At 31.6% G+C, this 19,370-nt stretch overlaps 3 protein-coding genes across 5 annotated transcripts; 2 read left to right on the forward strand and 1 right to left on the reverse strand.

The window, feature by feature from the left end:
- Positions 1–9,044: 9,044 nt before the first annotated feature.
- Positions 9,045–12,631, forward strand: LOC125576912. The gene is made up of 3 exons (XM_048737438.1): positions 9,045–9,061; positions 9,371–10,000; positions 10,686–12,631. Exons 1-3 carry the CDS (start codon positions 9,045–9,047, stop codon positions 11,374–11,376), a joined length of 1,338 nt encoding a protein of 445 aa, XP_048593395.1. The 3' UTR covers positions 11,377–12,631.
- LOC106418787 (acanthoscurrin-2-like) lies at positions 9,179–10,567 on the reverse strand. The gene is made up of 2 exons (XM_022690727.2): positions 10,106–10,567; positions 9,179–10,025 (listed from the first exon to the last, which is right to left on the reverse strand). The coding sequence occupies exons 1-2, from the start codon at positions 10,194–10,196 to the stop codon at positions 9,385–9,387; spliced, it is 732 nt and encodes a 243-aa protein (XP_022546448.2). The 5' UTR covers positions 10,197–10,567; the 3' UTR covers positions 9,179–9,384.
- Positions 12,632–16,840: 4,209 nt separating the features above from the next.
- Positions 16,841–18,874, forward strand: LOC106418970 (protein IQ-DOMAIN 33). 3 transcript variants are annotated; one of them, XM_048738577.1, is made up of 6 exons: positions 16,841–17,186; positions 17,271–17,663; positions 17,744–17,929; positions 18,014–18,127; positions 18,201–18,546; positions 18,643–18,874. In XM_048738577.1, exons 1-6 carry the CDS (start codon positions 17,109–17,111, stop codon positions 18,741–18,743), a joined length of 1,218 nt encoding a protein of 405 aa, XP_048594534.1. In that variant the 5' UTR covers positions 16,841–17,108; the 3' UTR covers positions 18,744–18,874. The 3 variants fall into 3 exon arrangements, with proteins under 3 accessions (XP_048594534.1, XP_022545588.2, XP_013715160.2); XM_022689867.2 differs by having other exon boundaries at positions 16,854–17,186; positions 18,201–18,551; positions 18,647–18,874; XM_013859706.3 differs by having other exon boundaries at positions 16,862–17,186; positions 18,219–18,551; positions 18,647–18,874.
- The last annotated feature ends 496 nt before the right edge of the window (positions 18,875–19,370 follow it).

Here is a 19,370-nt window from a genome sequence, read left to right on the forward strand (position 1 = left end):
ACAAATCTTTTTTAGTAGTTATGTTTAACTTTTATAATAGTTTAAATCCCAAATGTAATGAATTTATTAAATTTTTACTTTTCAAAAAATATTTTTAATATAATTTGTTTTCTTGTAAGAGTGTATTCCTTAAATTATTTTATGTAATTATTTATTTTTATTTCTAAATTTATAAAATCTGTGTTATATGTATTTATATAATTTATAAAATTATAAATTTTATTTACTATAATATTTTTAATAAAATGTTGGAACACTACTGTTAATATTTGTATCATACTCTTTTACCATACCTTTTTATACATACCAAAAAGTATATCTTTATTTAAAAGACATAAAAAAAAACTAAATTGTTTAGTATTTGGGTTATATTTGTAAAATCTCAATAAATATATAATAAACCTTATTTAACATTAAATACTTTCTTATTAAAAATAAATATTTAGTGAATTTTACTAATGATAATTAACATTTTGTTTATTTAGATAATTAACATTGTTGTTTTGGAAAATTTCTTAAAAGGTTATCATAGGTTCTTATTGTCTAAGTAATATTCTTTCTTTTTCAAAATGTAAGATGTTTCTGAGAATTTTTTTTTTAAATATGAAATATTTTAATTTTTAGGTATTTGAACTGTTGAAAAGCTTTTAAGCAGTTATATTTTATACTGCATTCGAGTTATATCTATTTTTCTTAAAAGAATTTTACTAGTTTTATTAAGTTTCACTCAGTTATACAACCATTAAAACAGAAATATTAAAATGTATTATCGTGAAATGCTATGTGTTTTCCTCTCAAAGCTGTAGAGGAAGACATTTCCACATCAACTCTTCTTTGAACAAGTGTGATGAGAGTTTCAGGATTTGGGGTTTCCATGTGGAGTTTTCTAGAGTCATTTCTCATCTAACCATGTAATATTTTAGTTAATTTCATAAAATATATAAATTTTAAAATATCAGAAGGCCAAATGTTAAAAGAGGGCATTCATAAAGAGAAACCCCAAAAAGATACAGAAGCTAATAATTAATTCAAGTCACAAATATGCTTACAATTATTAGAATAATACGTGTATACTTGTAAACAAGCAAACAAGTTTAGAATTTTATCTTAAAAGCTGTAGAGTAAGTCATAATTGCATTAACTTGATAGAAGTTCAAATTACTTGTACAACCAAATCCCTAGAACTATGACAATATGAATTAAGCAATAACCTACAACTACCATTTCATTATTGGGTCCTTCAGTTCTCATGGTCTCTTTAAGAAGTTGAAGTTCTTTTTCTAGCGCACAAACTTGGTAGACCAACTGTTGTATATCATCCGTGAATGCATGATCGACCTATTTGAAGACATGATTGTCGTTCATAAGCTACAAAATAGCGAAAATAATTGTGGTTTAGAGAACTTGAAACACTAATATCTAAAGCTAAATGGTTTTACCCTCCTTTGAGCCACATGGCGACATCGATAATATCGGCGGTAAGGGTTCGGACTGGATTTGTAGATGAGCGATGACACCCTCGCCGCAAGAACCAGTGCCAGCCAATTGTTTTATTTATTAATTTCGGCCACAAATTACAGATATCCTCTTTAGTCTAGCGGTAAACTGATAGGTACACACTTTCAGCAGTACATAGGTTTGACGACAAGTGGGCACCCATTCCATATTTTGTTTTTTTCAAAAAGTGGCCACTTTTTTTTTTGCTTCTGGCCTTTCCAATTCTAGGACCAGCTCTGACAGAAACACCTAATAGCAATCCGACTCTTGTCCGGCCACCACTTGTGGAAGAGGAACCCGACCAATTGCTCATTATGTAAAGGGAGAGAGAGAGATAAAATGAGGGAAAATGGAGTTGAGAGAATTAGGAGGATAGTATAAATGGGAAAAAATCTAAAAATGGTTTTTATACTTGCCAACATGACTTCGGGGTGTTTAAAAACGGGAGGCAAAACTGGGCAGGAACTTTAAGAAAAAAATTGAAGTTGAAGTTTTACTTTTCTATTGTTTTCATTTTTCTTAGTTTTATTGTACTCAAGAGACTTCGTTATGGTTGTACCACTTATATTTAGTTTCCTCTAATCAATTATCATTTAATCATCTAATAAAATACTTAATTTCATAAAATATATAAGTTTTTATATCATAATTTCATTTCTCTTCTACAGTTTTACAAATCCAGTTATACCAAGTTTTACGGTTCAGCAAATACTAAGTTATACCAGTTGTATCAATGTAGTTTTACCAAGTTATACAAAGTTATACCATTACTGCTGGGTACGAATTGAATCAATTGCTAAACATGTAGTGTTAGGTACACATGTAGTGGTTAATGTAGTTCTTGGGTATGAATGTACACTTCTAATTTATCAAAATTGTTTAATGTAGTGTTGGGTACGAATTGAGTCAAATGGAAAACAAGAGTCTGAAACAATGGTGGTCGAGGAGAGAGAGAGAAAACTAAATAGGAGAGATAGGAGAAAAAAAAAACATCTTCTGATTGGTTAAATGAAATAAGTGTATATAATTGACTTTAACCACATTATTTAAGAGTATAGATTAAATGAAGAGTATGTTAGATTCATTAAGAGTATGACAGATTAAAATTTCTCTAATAAGAGTATATCATACTTTCGTCCTTGTTATGATAAAATAAACTAATTATAAAACCATATGAGTAAAAAGTTTCATTTAATAAATATTCAGATTAAAAGATATTTTTAATGTCATTCAAATTAAACTATATACTATATAAAAATACATAAATATTTTAATTTCAGAATTTTTTTTTAAAAGATATTGAGAACTTCATATTCTAATTATGAAATTTTCATGGAAATTTTTTAAATGATTATAAACTAGTAAACTATTAAACATTTCACTTTGAAAATTATGTTATCAGTGTTTTATTTTTTTGTTACAAGAAAATTCGAATGATCATAAAACCATATGCATAAAAATCTTCATTTAATAGATAGCCATCTTAAGAATACAGTATATATATATATATATATATGCTAATATCATTTAATTTTAGTTATAGACCATATAAAATAGATAAAATGATTATTTGAATTAATAAAATGATTGTAAATAAAAACAAAACTGATTGTTTTGATTTATGTGATCACACCAATTTTATTATATATGTAATAATTACTTACTTATCAAATTCTTGATATATATTTATTATTTTATTATTTCATAATATGTAAAAATGAAAATAAACAATAATACGTAAAAATAATTTGTGTATGTAATGTTCATCCCGTGCAAAGTGTGGATCTTAACCTAGTGTACAATAAAAGAAACAAGATTTTGAAAACAAGTTATCAAATCGTTTGTAACTATAAATGAATCAAAATTAATTTTCATTTTCATTACAAAAGGAAAAATGTTATTATTATCAGTGAAGGAAAAAAAAGGAAGAATTGGGTGTCAAGCCTGTGAAGTTTAGGTCAAGAGAATCGGTTAACATCCACTAGACTAAGGTGAAATTATAATCCCTTGGCGCCCTTATAAATTTTATAATCTCTGGCATGTAACAGCTTTGGTGTACGGACTTTAGCTTAGTGCCGGCCGTACGTGTAGCTCCTTCTCATATTATTATTGCTCAAGGCATGACTGATGTGATAAATGTGTATACTGATGCGGTTTGTCTACCTCAAGACAATATTACAGGATGTGGCTGGCATTATACCGACTTTACACCCCAAAAAAAAAATGTACGAGGGCAAGGCTCTACAGTGGAAGCTTTCGTCACTTCACCCCTGACGGCGGAGGCACTATCAGTCTGTGAGCCCCTCTTTCAGGCAAAATCTCTCCATTTTTCTAATATCTGGTTCAAAACAGATAGCCAAGTGCTCCTCAACGCACTCCTTTCAAAAAAAAATCCCAGTCGAGCTTTATAGAATCCATACGGATATCGAGACATTAGCATAGTTATTTTCTTATGTATTTTTTTTCTTTTGTCCCTAGGAGTTTGAACTTTAAAAACGGATGTGATAGCCAAATCTCGGGAAATCGGCCAATTCATACATCAACAGGGGGTCGCGGTCCCGATCAGTACATGCACTGATGACCTGTGCTAAAACATACATCAACGTAGATTTATTTTGAATTTCATACATGAACTAATAAAATTAGGCTAAATCATGCATTGACCAATTCTCCGTTAGTTAAATGTTTATAAATAGTGATGTGTCATTAACGGAAGCTTACGTGTCGCTGAACTGTCTATTATGATTAAAAATAAATAATTATTAAAGAAAAATATTTTGTCAAAATAAGATGTTTAAGAGATTCGAACCCTGGATGACTCAATGACTACTCTAAGCCTCAACCACTACTACAAAGCCGTTTATTGTTACTATTCTCTAAGGTTTAAAATATATCTCAATACAACAACACTGTAACATTATTTATTTTAAATTTATTCACATCAGTTATTATAAATGATTTTATTATGTATCGATTGTAAAAAAAAATGTTATTAAGAGTTACATCAATTTCTTAACTATGGTAATGAAGCCCTTTATCAAAAAAAAAAAAACTATGGTAATGAAATGAAGCATGGTTCGGGATTGCTTGTTTTGCAAGCATAAATGCACATCTTATATATTAAAACAGAAGTCACAACCTTGATTCATGTGTGATTTTTTTAAAAATGGATCTAATGGACCTATTCATAGAAATTCATACTATATTTTAATTCAGACTAATAATAAATATAATTTTTAAAATATTTTAACCATAGTATTTTTTGATATCTTTTCATTTTAAATATAAATATATTTATTTTAAAATTCTAACAAATCTGTTTAAAAAGATTTTTACAAGATCTTCCTTTTTGAAATTATATTTAAATATTTTCACTAATTTTGAAATTAGTTTAAAATATTATTATACATTAATATATTCAGTTATATAAAATGAAAAATAGAAAAATCTATAATATTTTAGTTATTATATAATCATAATCAATCATATTAAAATAAAATTATTATATTAAGCTAAATATAATAAAATTGTATTAAATTTCTATATTTATATATTTTATTTTCGTAATTATAAAATATTTATGCTCAAAAATAAAATCTAATATGTTGGTAAGATGGGTTAACATTATCAAACTATATAATACATATATAAAAATTAACATGTATTTCTTTAAAGTTAATAATATAAAATCTTTGTAACTACTTTAATCATAATATATTTTCATTTTAAATATAATATATATTTATATATTATATTTTAATTTTTTTTAATAAATATGTGTAATATTTAAACAATAACTTAATGTATATTAAGTTATCGTTTAGAAATGAAAATAAATAAATTATATCCTATTTTATCTACTTTTATAGTCATGATCATGTTAAAATATAATTATTATACTAAAATAAATATGATAAAATTATATTCAATTGATAAATTTATAAAATTTATAAAAATTCATACTAAATAATAAATATAATTTTTAAAATATTTTAACCATAGTATTTTTTTGATATCTTTTCATTTTAAATATAAATATATTTATTTTAAAATTCTAACAAATCTGTTTAAAAAGATTTTTACAAGATCTTCCTTTTTGAAATTATATTTAAATATTTTCACTAATTTTGAAATTAGTTTAAAATATTATTATACATTAATATATTCAGTTATATAAAATGAAAAATAAAAAAATCTATAATATTTTAGTTATTATATAATCATAATCAATCATATTAAATTAAAATTATTATATTGAGCTAAATATAATAAAATTGTATTAAATTTATATATTTATATATTTTATTTTCGTAATTATAAAATATTTATGCTCAAAAATAAAATCTAATATGTTGGTAAGATGGGTTAACATTATCAAACTATATAATACATATATAAAAATTAACATGTATTTCTTTAAAGTTAATAATATAAAATCTTTGTAACTACTTTAATCATAATATATTTTCATTTTAAATATAATATATATTTATATATTATATTTTAATTTTTTTTAATAAATATGTGTAATATTTAAACAATAACTTAATGTATTTTAAGTTATCGTTTAGAAATGAAAATAAATAAATTATATCCTATTTTATCTACTTTTATAGTCATGATCATGTTAAAATATAATTATTATACTAAAATAAATATGATAAAATTATATTCAATTGATAAATTTATAAAATTTATTTTCATAAATATAAACTATTTATTTAAAATATAATATGATGATAAAATGACTTAAAATTAACAAACTATATAATACATGTCTAAAAATTAACATATCTTACACTTTTATATATACAATAATAAATTATCTAAAATGAATAAGCATAAAATATTGGTAAAAAGAAATCCAGTTTTGAAATACGGGTCAGAATTTAGCATAAATTAAATACAAAATATTTTTTAAATATATTTTCTCATGAATATATTAATTTGCTTAATAACTAAATGCAAATACAATAAGATAAATATATAATAAGAAGTGGCAAATACATAAGGTTTAAATAATTAATTAATTGTAACATGTAAATTATAAAATTATTGTATTTGAAATAGTTATATAAATATTTAAGTATATGATTAACATTAAAAATATATACCACTTATGTTTTAAAACAATAATTTATGTATAGAAAAGTGAAAACAAACACCTGTGCGGTTGCACGGGTCAAAATCTAGTATGTCTTAATTGATGTTTATATTAGCATTGGTTGCCCACAAAAAAAATGCCGACAAAAAAAAAAATTAGCATTGGTTACAATAATTGATTTAATTTTATTTTATAAAGATATATTAAAATTTAAAATAATTTAATAGTAATATTATTTATAATTATTATTTCAAGTGTATCGTTTATAGTATACAATATTTCTATAAAAATATAATAATTTTTAATTACTAATTCCTTTTTGAGTGACAATAAAATCTAACAAAAAATATAGAAAGAATTATGAAGCTCAAATTATAAATAAAATAAATTTAAAAACAGATAAACAGAAATGACCATGAAAATTTCTCCAATCGATATTTTTTTCTTTGTATCCATATTTCAATATTTGTTGGTGTCGTGAAAACTTTCTCAGACTTCTACTCTTACTCCATATTTCAAATCAATGTCGTATCATGTCTTATCTATGGACATTCTCAAAGATCATTAAGCCATAAACAGAAAATCTATAAACTTGTAATTTTTTCAAATGTGAGAAATTAAAGAAATGAAAACGGGAAGAAAATAATACCTTTCATAAACTTTCGTATCCTTCCTAAAAAGAAACAAATCGTCATCATAATGACTCATATAAGTGCTTCATTCTTGTTGAGAATTTGTTTTGAGTCAAATAACATAGAACCATAAATTTTATACTGATAAAAATATAAGAAATTGAAAAGAGTAAGAGGAAGAAGAAGAAATAATTAAATATTTACTAGAGATATATTTTAACCTATAGAGAATACAAACAATAAATTAGTTTGTCACAGTTGTGGAGCGTTGAAATAGTCAATGAATCATCCGGGTTTCAAATCCCCAATTCAGCCGATTTTGACAAAATAATTTTTTTAATATTTTTTTTAATGGTAATACAGCTCATCGACACGTAAGCTTCTCTGTTAATGACATGTCATCATCTATAACCGTTTGACTAACGAAAAAGTGGTCAATGCATGATTTAGTCTAATTTTATTAGTTCGTGTATGAAATTAAAAATAAATCTACGTTGATGTATGTTTTAGCATATATCATTAGTGTATATACTGATCGGAACCGCGACCCTCTGTTGATGTATGAATTGACCTATTTTCCACCAAATCTCCGCTTTTTAACTCAAACTTATCTCTGCCTATCTAAAGACTTTCTCGTATTAATCAATGGTAGTTAAAAAAATAACTTTTTTTTTGTTTTGTGAAATATTAAAAAAAAAAAAAAATATATATATATATATATATATATATATATATATTGAATTATAAACATAACATGTCTCGAAATGAAAAATATTAAGCTAATTAAAAAAAAAATTCCAAAACATTTATATGTTCTTACAAACGATAAAAGTTTTTTAATGTTTCCATATATAAAAAAAAATTCTTTTCGTATTTTTGAAAAAAATATTACAAATTTTTTACAATATTATTTTTCTACAAATTTTCCAAATACTTTTAAAAACTATACTCACATTTTGGAAATTTTTGTATTTTTAGATTTATCATTGTTATTAAGGTTTTTAAAATATTAAATATTAAAAAAACGTTTTATACAAATTTCAAATTTAGAAACTATTGTTAACTAAACAACGGTTGTAATTTGTTTAAATTTATTTAAATATTTTTTATAAGTTTAACTTAGTTAGTTCATGATTTGTTAATTTAGGATATTTTAGTTTAGGCTGTTAAATTAGTAAATTAGTTTATAATTGTGTCTTATATGTATTTTTATTAAAATTATAAATTTATTTATCTTATGATATAATTATTAATTTTTATAATTTTAAATTTTATTTATATTATTATATAATTATTTATTTTTTTCAAAAAAAATTGAAAATTCTTGATAAATTTCTTGCAGACTGAAAATTTTCAAAGGAGCTTATTTGTCCGAAATTTTCAAATCAAATTACTGACGAAATTTCAACAAAAAAATTTGGACAAAAGCTATTTTCAAAATTTGGACAAAAGCTATTTTACATCAAATAATGCATCTTGTTTTAAAAGTTTGCAATTGAAACAAATAAACTTATTCTCTACTTCCGAACCAAAAAGGAAGAATACCAACCCCGTCCCCACCATCGTCCAATCTGTGCTCCGCCCTCTGAGTTTGTTTTTTGTTAAAGCCTCTGAGTTTGTTCCCTATTCTATTTCACATTAATTAAGTGAAAAAAAAAATATTTTCTAGTTTATGCTGTTTATGAATATATGTTTTTACTTTACAGAAATGCAGAAGAACTTGGCGAACCAAATATTTTAACTTTCCTTCTTCCTTATTTTTTCGTTCTCATTTACTCTCAATTCAGATTTTCTCAGTTTTTTTCATCAGTATGAGGATTGCGATCAGGTAACTAGCAAGTAAGATAAAACTTTCGTCACAAAAACCTTTTGTTTTCTGTTACTTTTGTGTAAAGCTCAATATTAATAATCTTCTTCAGTGTAACAGTGTGGTGGATAGGTTAAATAAAACTAACCCAACCGCAAATATATATTGATTATACGTAGAGAAAAAGATATTACTTACACGACCTCTAAGCTTCGGGCTAGGCTATGTAGCTATGCATCGGCTAATTAACCGTGCATAAAACGTTATTTATGATAGTTCACTTTTGCATACACTTACATTTATACGTATTATTTAGTTTGTAGTTATTAGTGGAGATGTTGATTCTACACTCCACCGCCACCACCACCTCGACCGCCACCTCCCTTCCAACCTCCACCCTGGCCACCGCCTCCCTTCCAACCTCCACCCTGGCCACCGCCTCCCTTCCAACCTCCACCCTGGCCACCGCCTCCCTTCCAACCTCCACCCTGGCCACCGCCTCCCTTCCAACCTCCGCCATGGCCACCGCCTCCCTTCCAACCTCCGCCCTGGCCACCGCCTCCCTTCCAACCTCCACCCTGGCCACCGCCTCCCTTCCAACCTCCACCCTGGCCACCGCCTCCCTTCCAACCTCCACCCTGGCCACCGCCTCCCTTCCATCCTCCGCCATGGCCACCGCCTCCCTTCCAACCTCCGCCCTGGCCACCGCCTCCCTTCCAACCTCCACCCTGGCCACCGCCTCCCTTCCAACCTCCACCCTGGCCACCGCCTCCCTTCCAACCTCCACCCTGGCCACCGCCTCCCTTCCAACCTCCGCCCTGGCCACCGCCTCCCTTCCAACCTCCACCCTGGCCACCGCCTCCTCCTCCTCCTCCTCCTCCTCGGTTATCAACTTCATAATTGGTTTCCTTCTCTTCTTCAACGACTGCCTCAGCGGCAGCTTCTCCTTTTCCTTCCACGGTCGGTATCTCTACTTTCTTAGCATCTGATTCAAATTAACTTCATCTTAACAAGAATTCTATCAAGTTTTGTTTTTTAAAATTAAAATAAACGAATACTAAACACCTTTCTTGTCCTCCACGGAAGCCTCTTTGGCGACGGTCACGACAACAGCCGCTAACAAAATAAACCATACGATAAACGTCTTCGTCTTCATCTTTAGTACTTGCTATGCAATTGACTATACAACACCTCTTGTTATTTATAGTCGCACCGGTTTTACGTAAGCTACAAGATATTAATTTAAGATACATTTCACGCTGGATTCAAACTAAAAAGAAGCAGAAAAAGATAATAAGAAATTCACTAAGCGGTGGAGTTGTTGAGGATGCCCATTACTATCACGTACGTACGATTACTTAGTTAGCAATTGGAGATTTTGTCTTTGAGCTCTCTTCTAGTCTCTGAAGCTAACACGTACGATTTCTGACTGCCTCGTAAGAGAGGTTCTTTATAAGATGGTGTTATAGACTGACAACTGGCTTTTCTTGAAGCACTTCAGATGGTAAGTAAGTTAGGGCTAGCTTTGTTTTATAAGACACGAATAGTTAGGGATGGCTTCCACACAAATTTAATATCCTTTGGTCAACTTCTCACAAACAATTCCCTTGTTGGCCAAGTAACTGATCGCCTTATTGTTTTGCAGGACCGCACTAAGGACACTGATTGGAGCGGGTGAACGAGAGGGAGAAGGACTGTATTTATTCCGAGGTTTAGAGACTGCAACTGCCTTCAATATGTCAACAACCGATGAAGGTATCTTGTGGCATCAACGTCTCGGACATCTATCTCCTCGCATCGTCAATTTACTTCCTGGTGTTAAACTTAAGTCTAGTCTTGCGCTTTGTCTATCTAGCTGTGATGTTTGCCTTCGGTCAAAGCAAACACGAAATTCGTTTTCAGAGAGTTATAATAAAGCATCTTCTTCTTTTGAGCTAATCCATTGTGACCTCTGGGGTCCATATCGCACTTCAGCATTTTGTGGTTCCAAATATTTCCTAACAATCGTTGATGATTACTCAAGAGCTGTCTGGCTTTATCTACTCCCTGATAAAACTCAAGTTCCAAGCCGACTTCAAGAGTTTGTTGCTCTTGTCAAACGACAGTTCGAAAAGAATGTAAAGATCCTTCGAAGCGATAATGGCACAGAATTCATGTGTCTCACAAAATACTTCCGGGAACAAGGCATCATACATGAAACCTCCTGCGTGGGAACTCCACAACAGAACGGCCGTGTAGAACGAAAGCACCGACATATCCTGAATGTAGCAAGAGCATTACGTTTCCAAGCTGGCTTACCGATAGAATTTTGGGCCGAATGTGCTCTAACAGCATGATATCTCATCAATCGAACGCCGTCAAAACTCTTGCATGATAAGACGCCTTTTGAGATGCTGTACCAAAGGCAACCAGCGTTTGAACAGCTCCGTGTTTTTGGGTGTTTATGTTATGCTCATAATCAATATCATAATGGTGACAAGTTTTCCTCTCGAAGCCGGCGCTGCATATTCATTGGATATCCTTATGGCAAGAAAGGTTATCGACTTTATGTCCTTGAAAAAGAAGAATGTTTCACTTCTCGTGACGTCCTCTTTCAAGAAAACGTGTTCCCTTATCAGGAAAAACAACCCGAAACACCTATCTTACCTTCACAGCTCGATTCACCCACGACCATGATTCTCGACGAACCTGAGATACCTATATCTGATATACCTTCGACATCAACTACTATACCTCCAACATCGACTACGACTACTACACCTTTGATCTCTCCTGACACTCCTGTAACAACCTCAACTGAAACTACAACCGAACAAGAACTAGGGCGCGGCCAACGAACAAAGAAACCGTCGACACGTCTTACGGATTTCGTTATAAATACAGTCTCTCTCACTCCTCTCACAGCCTTCGCTCCAACAACTTCCTCAGGTACGGTCTATCCCATCTCCGATTTTTATACGACTGCTCGTTTTTCTGAATCCCACTGCAGCTACTTAACGGCTCTCTCACTCGCCGTGGAGCCCCGTTCATTCAAAGAAGCAGTGCTTCTTGACGTCTGGAAGAAAGCAATGCGGTGCGAAATAGATGCCTTAGAGTTGAAAAAAACTTGGGAATTGGTTTCATTACCTCCAGGCAAAACGGCCCTTGGCTGTAAGTGGGTATTTCGAATAAAACTAAAAGCAGATGGAACTTTGGAAAGATATAAAGTGAGACTCGTCATCCTTGGAAATCATCAAGTTGAGGGAATCGATTATGGAGAGACTTTTGCCCCTATTGCGAAGATGACTACGGTTCGTATTTTTCTCGATATTTCTGCGAAACAAAACTATGAGGTCCATCAGATGGACGTCCACAATGCGTTTCTTCATGGAGACTTAGAGGAAGAAGTCTACATGAAACTACCACCTGGTTTTCAATCCGACTCTGATAATAGAGTGTGCCGCTTACGAAAATCTCTTTACGGTCTTCGACAAGCTCCAAGATGCTGGTTTGCTAAGCTTACTTTTGCACTACGGGCTTTCGGTTTCACTCAATCTTGCAGTGATTACTCGTTTTTCGTCTCCATCAAAGAAAGCTCTACACTCCGAGTACTTGTCTATGTTGATGATCTCGTCATTCCTGGGAACTCCTCTGCGGCTATTAATGATTTCAAATCATATCTCTCCGCCTGTTTTCATATGAAGGACTTGGGTTCTCTTAAATATTTCCTTGGTCTCGAAGTTGCAAGGAATATATATGGATTCTATTTATGTCAACGCAAATACTGCACTGAGGTCATCACTGAAGTCGGCCTGCTTGGATGTAAGCCTGCCAGTTTTCCTATGGATCAGAAACATGGGCTTGCTTTAACAAAGTCATCTCCTCTGCCCGATCCTGCCAGATACAGAAGACTCGTTGGCCGACTAGTTTATTTAGGAGCAACACGGCCTGATTTAGCATATTCCATTCATATATTGACTCAGTTTATGCAGCAACCTAAAGAAGCTCATTGGGAAGCTGCACTACACGTTATTCGCTATCTAAAGGGTACACTTGGACAAGGAATATTGCTCCGCGCGGCTCCTCCTATACACCTTACCGGCTGGTCTGATTCAGACTGGGAAGGCTGTCTGTTAACTCGACGATCTTTGACAGGATGGATCGTTCAAATTGGCTCTTCTATTATCTCTTGGAAAACTCTGAAACAGGACACAGTCGCCCTTTCCTCTACCGAAGCCGAATACAAGGCGATTACTGAACTGGTAAAAGAATTTAAATGGGTAAAAGGACTTCTTCTCGACTTTGGCATTCGACATGATCGACCAATGACCCTTATGTGTGACAATCAGTCGGCATTATACCTCACTCGAAATCCATTTTTCATGAACGAACTAAACATATTGAAGCTGAATGTCATTTCATCCGTGATCATATCATCAATGGAACTATCGAAACGAAACATGTTGTCTCTAAAGATCAACTTGCAGACATACTTACCAAGGCTCAAGGACGAAAGGAGTTCGACATTTTTCTTTTCAAGTTGGGCATTCGAAACTTGTATGCTCCAACTTAATGGGGGGTATTATGATATACTTCAATATATCTAGTTTAGACTTATCTGTTAGCTTATCGTTATCTCGATTGTATTTAGTTTTCCTATTGTCGATATGTTTAAGATTCTCTAGCTTGTATATAAACAAGACTTTATGGTCATGAATCAATAACACAGAATATATTATCGATTGCATAACTTCTCAATATCAATTATCAGCTCCTTGGTATTTTTTTTTTTTTGAACATAGCTCCTTGGTATTTTTACGAATTGGTATGTAATTACTTTTTTTTTGGTATGTAATTACTTACATGGATAGTATTACACGATTTACAAAAAAAATGATGTAAAAACTGGATTTCAGAAAAAAAAAAACTTGTTCTGATGCAAAAAATATCTCATATTTAATTAAATGCAGAAGAAACCCGAAAAGATAGTAAACTACAATTATACTTTTATGACAAAACATAAAACCTATAATTATTTTTATGATTATAAATTTATAATCCTGTAAAATCTTTTCAAGTTAGTGAAGTTTTTTACGGTAATAAATTCTTCTTAAAAAGTCTTATATGAATAAATTTTCTCAAAAAATATTCTCGTATATTTAATCTTAAAAATAATTTAAAATTGATATAAAATAAATTAAACTCCAGTAATAATAAACAATTTTAAATGATGTAAATTTATATTTACTAAAGTTAAATTGTTCCCAACATAGATGAGTGAATATAAATTTGTAAATCATGATTATCCTTAGTTTAGAGTTTGGTAACATATGTTGTAGTATTGTTTATATTTTTTAGAATCTTATTTTTTTTTAAATTAAAATTTTTACATATATGATGTGTTTAGTTTTGTACTACTTTTACCGATTAATTCATCAAAGTTAATAAGAAGAAAAATTACTAAACCTCATTTCTCGCTTTATCATGGTTCCATGCAAACTAACTCTCAAAGAACAACTCAAACTTTGGAGAATTTAAGTGGAGGGTTAGCACTTTTGGGATGAAACGGTTGAATGTAATTTTCTCTCAACACCAATACTCCACTGATGTCTACAAAACGAAAAGTCGAATAACTTTTGCCCAGCCTATTTTATAGCAATCCAACTAGACAACCAAAACAATAAATTTGATATAGAATGACAAACTTGTACAAAAGAGTCTCTCCAACAGAAGACCAAGATTAGTGATGAGATATTTCAGTGAAACCAAGGATAACTGTCTTCAGTGAGCGTTCATCAAGGTCGATATAAAATTATCACTCCATATAGGATTATGTCCAAATTCTTCTATCGATCAAGAATAAAATGTGTCATACTGGTCTTTTCCCTATATGGAAAGCGCGCAATGACTTAATTTACAATGCCAAAAGATGGTTCGTTCTTAGAGCTGTTCAATATGGTAAAACCGAACCGTACTGAACCGAACCGAACCGAAATAGACAATATGGTTTGGTTTTGGTATATACCATATAAACCGAATGGATATAATTTTATAAAAACCGTAGGATTTGGATATGGTTTGGTATATAACCGATTAAACCGAACAAAACCGATTAAAAGTAGAAACATGTAAATATGTATCTATTTTACAACAATACATGAAAATCTATTTGTTACATAAGTTAAATTGTGTTAATAACTATTACCATAATTTTATAGTAATAAAAATCCTTAATTTGTAAAACACTTGAACTATAACTAAATAACAATCCATCGCAATTCAGACATCTTATTTTCTAAGTCTTTTATTGATCTTTTTGATTTATTTTAGTCTTCACTAAATTAATATGAAGATTATAAATTTGATGGACAATAATTAATGGAAAATTTTCAATTGAAAAAACATGACTTTAATGAACACTAAATATGGAAGAGTGGAAAAACTTTTCTTTCATGTTTCTGTTTTGTTTCATATTTTTATTTTCAAAATTTCAAGCTTTGATTTTAGTTATAGATTTGATTATTTTATTTGATGGTAGAAGTATTTTTACTTTTTTGTTCATTTATTTGAACATGTAATATATTTTTAATAAATGACTGTGTTGATAATATGACTCTAAAATTTATATAATATGATCTCAAACAAAGTAATTATGTTTTTTTGGTATAAAATCGAATAAACCGAAAACCGACGGTATATAAACCGAACCGAACCGAAGTAAATATGGATTTAGAATGGTAGTTATATTTTACTAACCGAAATACCGAAAACCAAAAAAACCGAACCGAAACCGAACCGATATCCGGATTGAACACCCCTATTCGTTCTCGATATCGTAACCTAAGCCGTCTTGGATTACCATATGCGGTAAAGCGCAAAATCTCTAAAAGATATATGAAAGACAACAAGGCAATGCATGTTTCAAAAAAAAAGACAACAAGGCAATGCATGATACAAAAAAAAAAAAAGACAAAACAAGGCAATGCCATCAGAAGACTTCCTGCTTCTGTTTATGATGCTCAGCGGAGATTCATTATTAAAGGATCTGTATCAATAGAAGTAACTGGCACCATTCTTGAGGCACAAGCCATGGCTTTGAAGGAAGATATATTCTAGATGAGAAGATTAGCATATTGCAAGGTAGTGTTCTGTGGTGATTCTGTAACTCTATATCAAGGTCTTGAGCACACATCTTTGAAATATGATCCTCCAAAGAGTGTTATTATCCAAACTTACATCTTTTTGCTAGGTCAAGGGCAGTACCATTTTTCAGTTAATAAGTAGACAGGCCAACTCTTTAGTGGATAACTAGCTAAGCAAGCTAGAAACAATAGTTCACTTTATGTTGATTTTTAGTTGTCATCAAAATTTCCTTATATCAAAATTTATAGTATTCCGTTGATCCAAGTAGATAAAATTGGCAGACAAAAGAAAATTTTTAGTGTTTAGTATTTGGTTGGTCCGTTCGACCCAAAATTTGCCCTTCTTTGCATTTTTCGAAATGGGTTAATTATCTATACTTGATACAAATGTGTTGCCGACAAGAAAAAGAGAGAGTTACATGGCACAAAAGAAATTAAAAAGACAGAGTAAACCGTACCACGAACTTTTCCATTTCCAATGAAAAAGAAGAAAAAGCAGAGAGAGCAATGTGACAGTGAAGGGAATAAAAAAGGGTGAATTGAGTGAAATTGCCGTTTGCATAAGAAAAGAACCAATGCGATGCCCTCCATGTGCCACTCCAAAGCAAAGTAATCGAAAGTAGAGACCACAAAAAAACTCACGATTTCGATCAAAACTAAATTAAAATAAACAAAACTACAGATGCTTTTCTTCTGGATCACAATCATAACTATTGCACTATACGCTATACTTCAGCTTTTTTTTTCCTTTGAATCTCTTTTTTAACATGTACTCTTTGTAAATGAGTCATGTGGTTTTTGATTCTAAAATAATTCAACTTTTCTTTTTCTACTTCTACACCCAGCTTTTATATAATCAACCTCACATGTGTGTACCCATTTTCCCAAGTCCCTTTTATCCAGGATTGTTCTGAAACACATAGAGAGAGAGAGAGAGAGAGGGAGAGATGGGTGTTACAGGAGGACTTGTGAGAAGCATTTTCTTCAGAAACAAATCATTTGGGGCTCATGACTACAACAACAATGTACATTTTGATCAAGAAACCCATCACTCTATTGCTTTTTTATAAAAAATATGTTTACTATGCTTGAATATTGTAATGTTTCAGGGAAGAAGCAATCTAGGAGAGAAGAAAAGATGGAGCTCGGTAAGATCATACCTATGTGGAGATGAATTCAACTCTGTTCTCGCTGTGGATGACTCAGGATCAATAAAAGATTCTTTAGACCCTCTTCTTACAATGTCTAAGCAACTGAGTTCTGATTCGGTTCTGGCTATCCAAGATTCAGCTTCTGTGAAACTACATCAGGAGGAGGAGGAGGAGGACTCTGTATCAGGTAAGAACTCAGAGGTTTCAGTAACTCAGCCTTTACACAAAGAAGAACAAAGCGAAGCAACAGAGACGCACATACCAAAGAGGCATCAGACTACTCTAATCTCTAAGCTGTTCCTAGAAGAAGATGCTGCAGTCAAAATTCAATCAGCATTCAGGACTTACCTGGTTTGTTTGTTTTTTTCTTCTTCTCTGTCTTCTTCTTCTTCTGTTATGTGCACTCCAATGATTCTTAGGATGCGTTTCAGGCAAAACGTGGGAGCAACGAAGTGGAAGAAACGTTTGATAAGGAGGAGAGCGAGGAATCACAAGGTAAAGTATCCATGGGGACATCACTAGAAATTCAGACATGTAGTTCCGTGAAAGCACCTTTCCTTAGAAGAAAACGAGTAAGAACATTACACAAGAACAACACTCAAGTTCTGAGGATAAAGGTAAGCAACCAACGAACCAACCAATTTAAAAAAAAAAAAAAAGAGAGAGAAGAATAACATAACATGATGACATCATAACAACAGGAAGAGTGGGATGATAGCACAGTGAGCAGCACCATATCAAAGTCGAGGATTCAAAGCAGAATTGAAGCAATGACAAAACGGGAGAGAGCACTTGCTTACGCATTTTCACAGCAGGTACTACTGAAACAAATTGATGATCTCTGATTGAAACCTAAAGGAACAACATGTTTTTGCTCAAATATTAAAGGGCATTTTGTTTATAAAGCTAAGGATATGCACAAAGAAGAAGCAAGTAGAACGCAACAGTGAAGATGAATCAAACATCGGTTGGAGCTGGCTAGAGCGCTGGATGGCAACTCGTGTACCAGAGATTGAGGCCAGAACGAACATTCAAGAAAATGGTACGATGAAAAGTCAAAGATTGGTTAGAAAGAATAGATCTTTTAGTAGTAGTATAGGTGGCGAGTTGGAGAGCTGTGCCTCCAACGATATTCCTCTCCAATTTGAAAGCATATCGGAAGAGGAAACAGAAGAGTTGCAGAGAGAAAAGAGCAAATCTGTTCCAAGCTACAAAAACGAGAGAAGGCATAATAACAGGGTAAAACAAAAAAAAAAAGAAACACAATCCATATATACAAGTTTCTCATACAAACTGAGAAGCCATTATTACGTGGTTCATGTTTCTTTTTACAGCTTCAGGCAAGGAAAAAAGACATGCAACAACAAACAAAGAAGGCCAAGACCGCACCCAAAATGGGAAATGAACACGAAGAAACCTCGCGGAAGATAAATAGCAGCAGCAGCTAAAGATGATAATAACCTGTATAAATCTTTGCTGAGTTTTTTACGAATCAGATGACAACATTCTGTAAATTGTTTGGGGAATTAAATGATATGAGAAATATTCATGTTTTCACCAAATCTTGGGTGTCGATATTACAAGCAGGAACCAGGCGGCCACGCAAAACAAACTTAGATACTATCAATATCCAAAGTCAAAAGTAATCATTATCGTCATCTTTCACCAACAATGCAGTGCCTTCATTAAGACGGGAAGCTCACCCACCATGTCCATAGGCCTCCCTCCCTCCCTCAAACATCAGCTTTGTTATCTTGGTAGTGCCTCAGACCAATAAGTAGGCGATCCACACCGAGAAGGCGTTTAGTGCCTGTCAATGCACATGGCCAAGTATACCGAGGACTTGATCATACTCTTGGCCATCTTCTTTAAAGATAACACTTGAACGAAAACGTTTGTTTATATAAAAGTGAAAACGTAGGATGCTGCAGAGAGAAGATAACACTGATATATGATAAATATACGATATAGAGAGTTTATTATAAAGAGGGAGAAGAGAGATGAGGTGCGAGTTACAATTGAACGAAAACGTTTGTTTATATAAAAGTGAAAAAGTAG

This window comes from Brassica napus, chromosome A8, assembly GCF_020379485.1.
Source record: "Brassica napus cultivar Da-Ae chromosome A8, Da-Ae, whole genome shotgun sequence".
Taxonomy (NCBI): Eukaryota; Viridiplantae; Streptophyta; class Magnoliopsida; order Brassicales; family Brassicaceae; genus Brassica; species Brassica napus.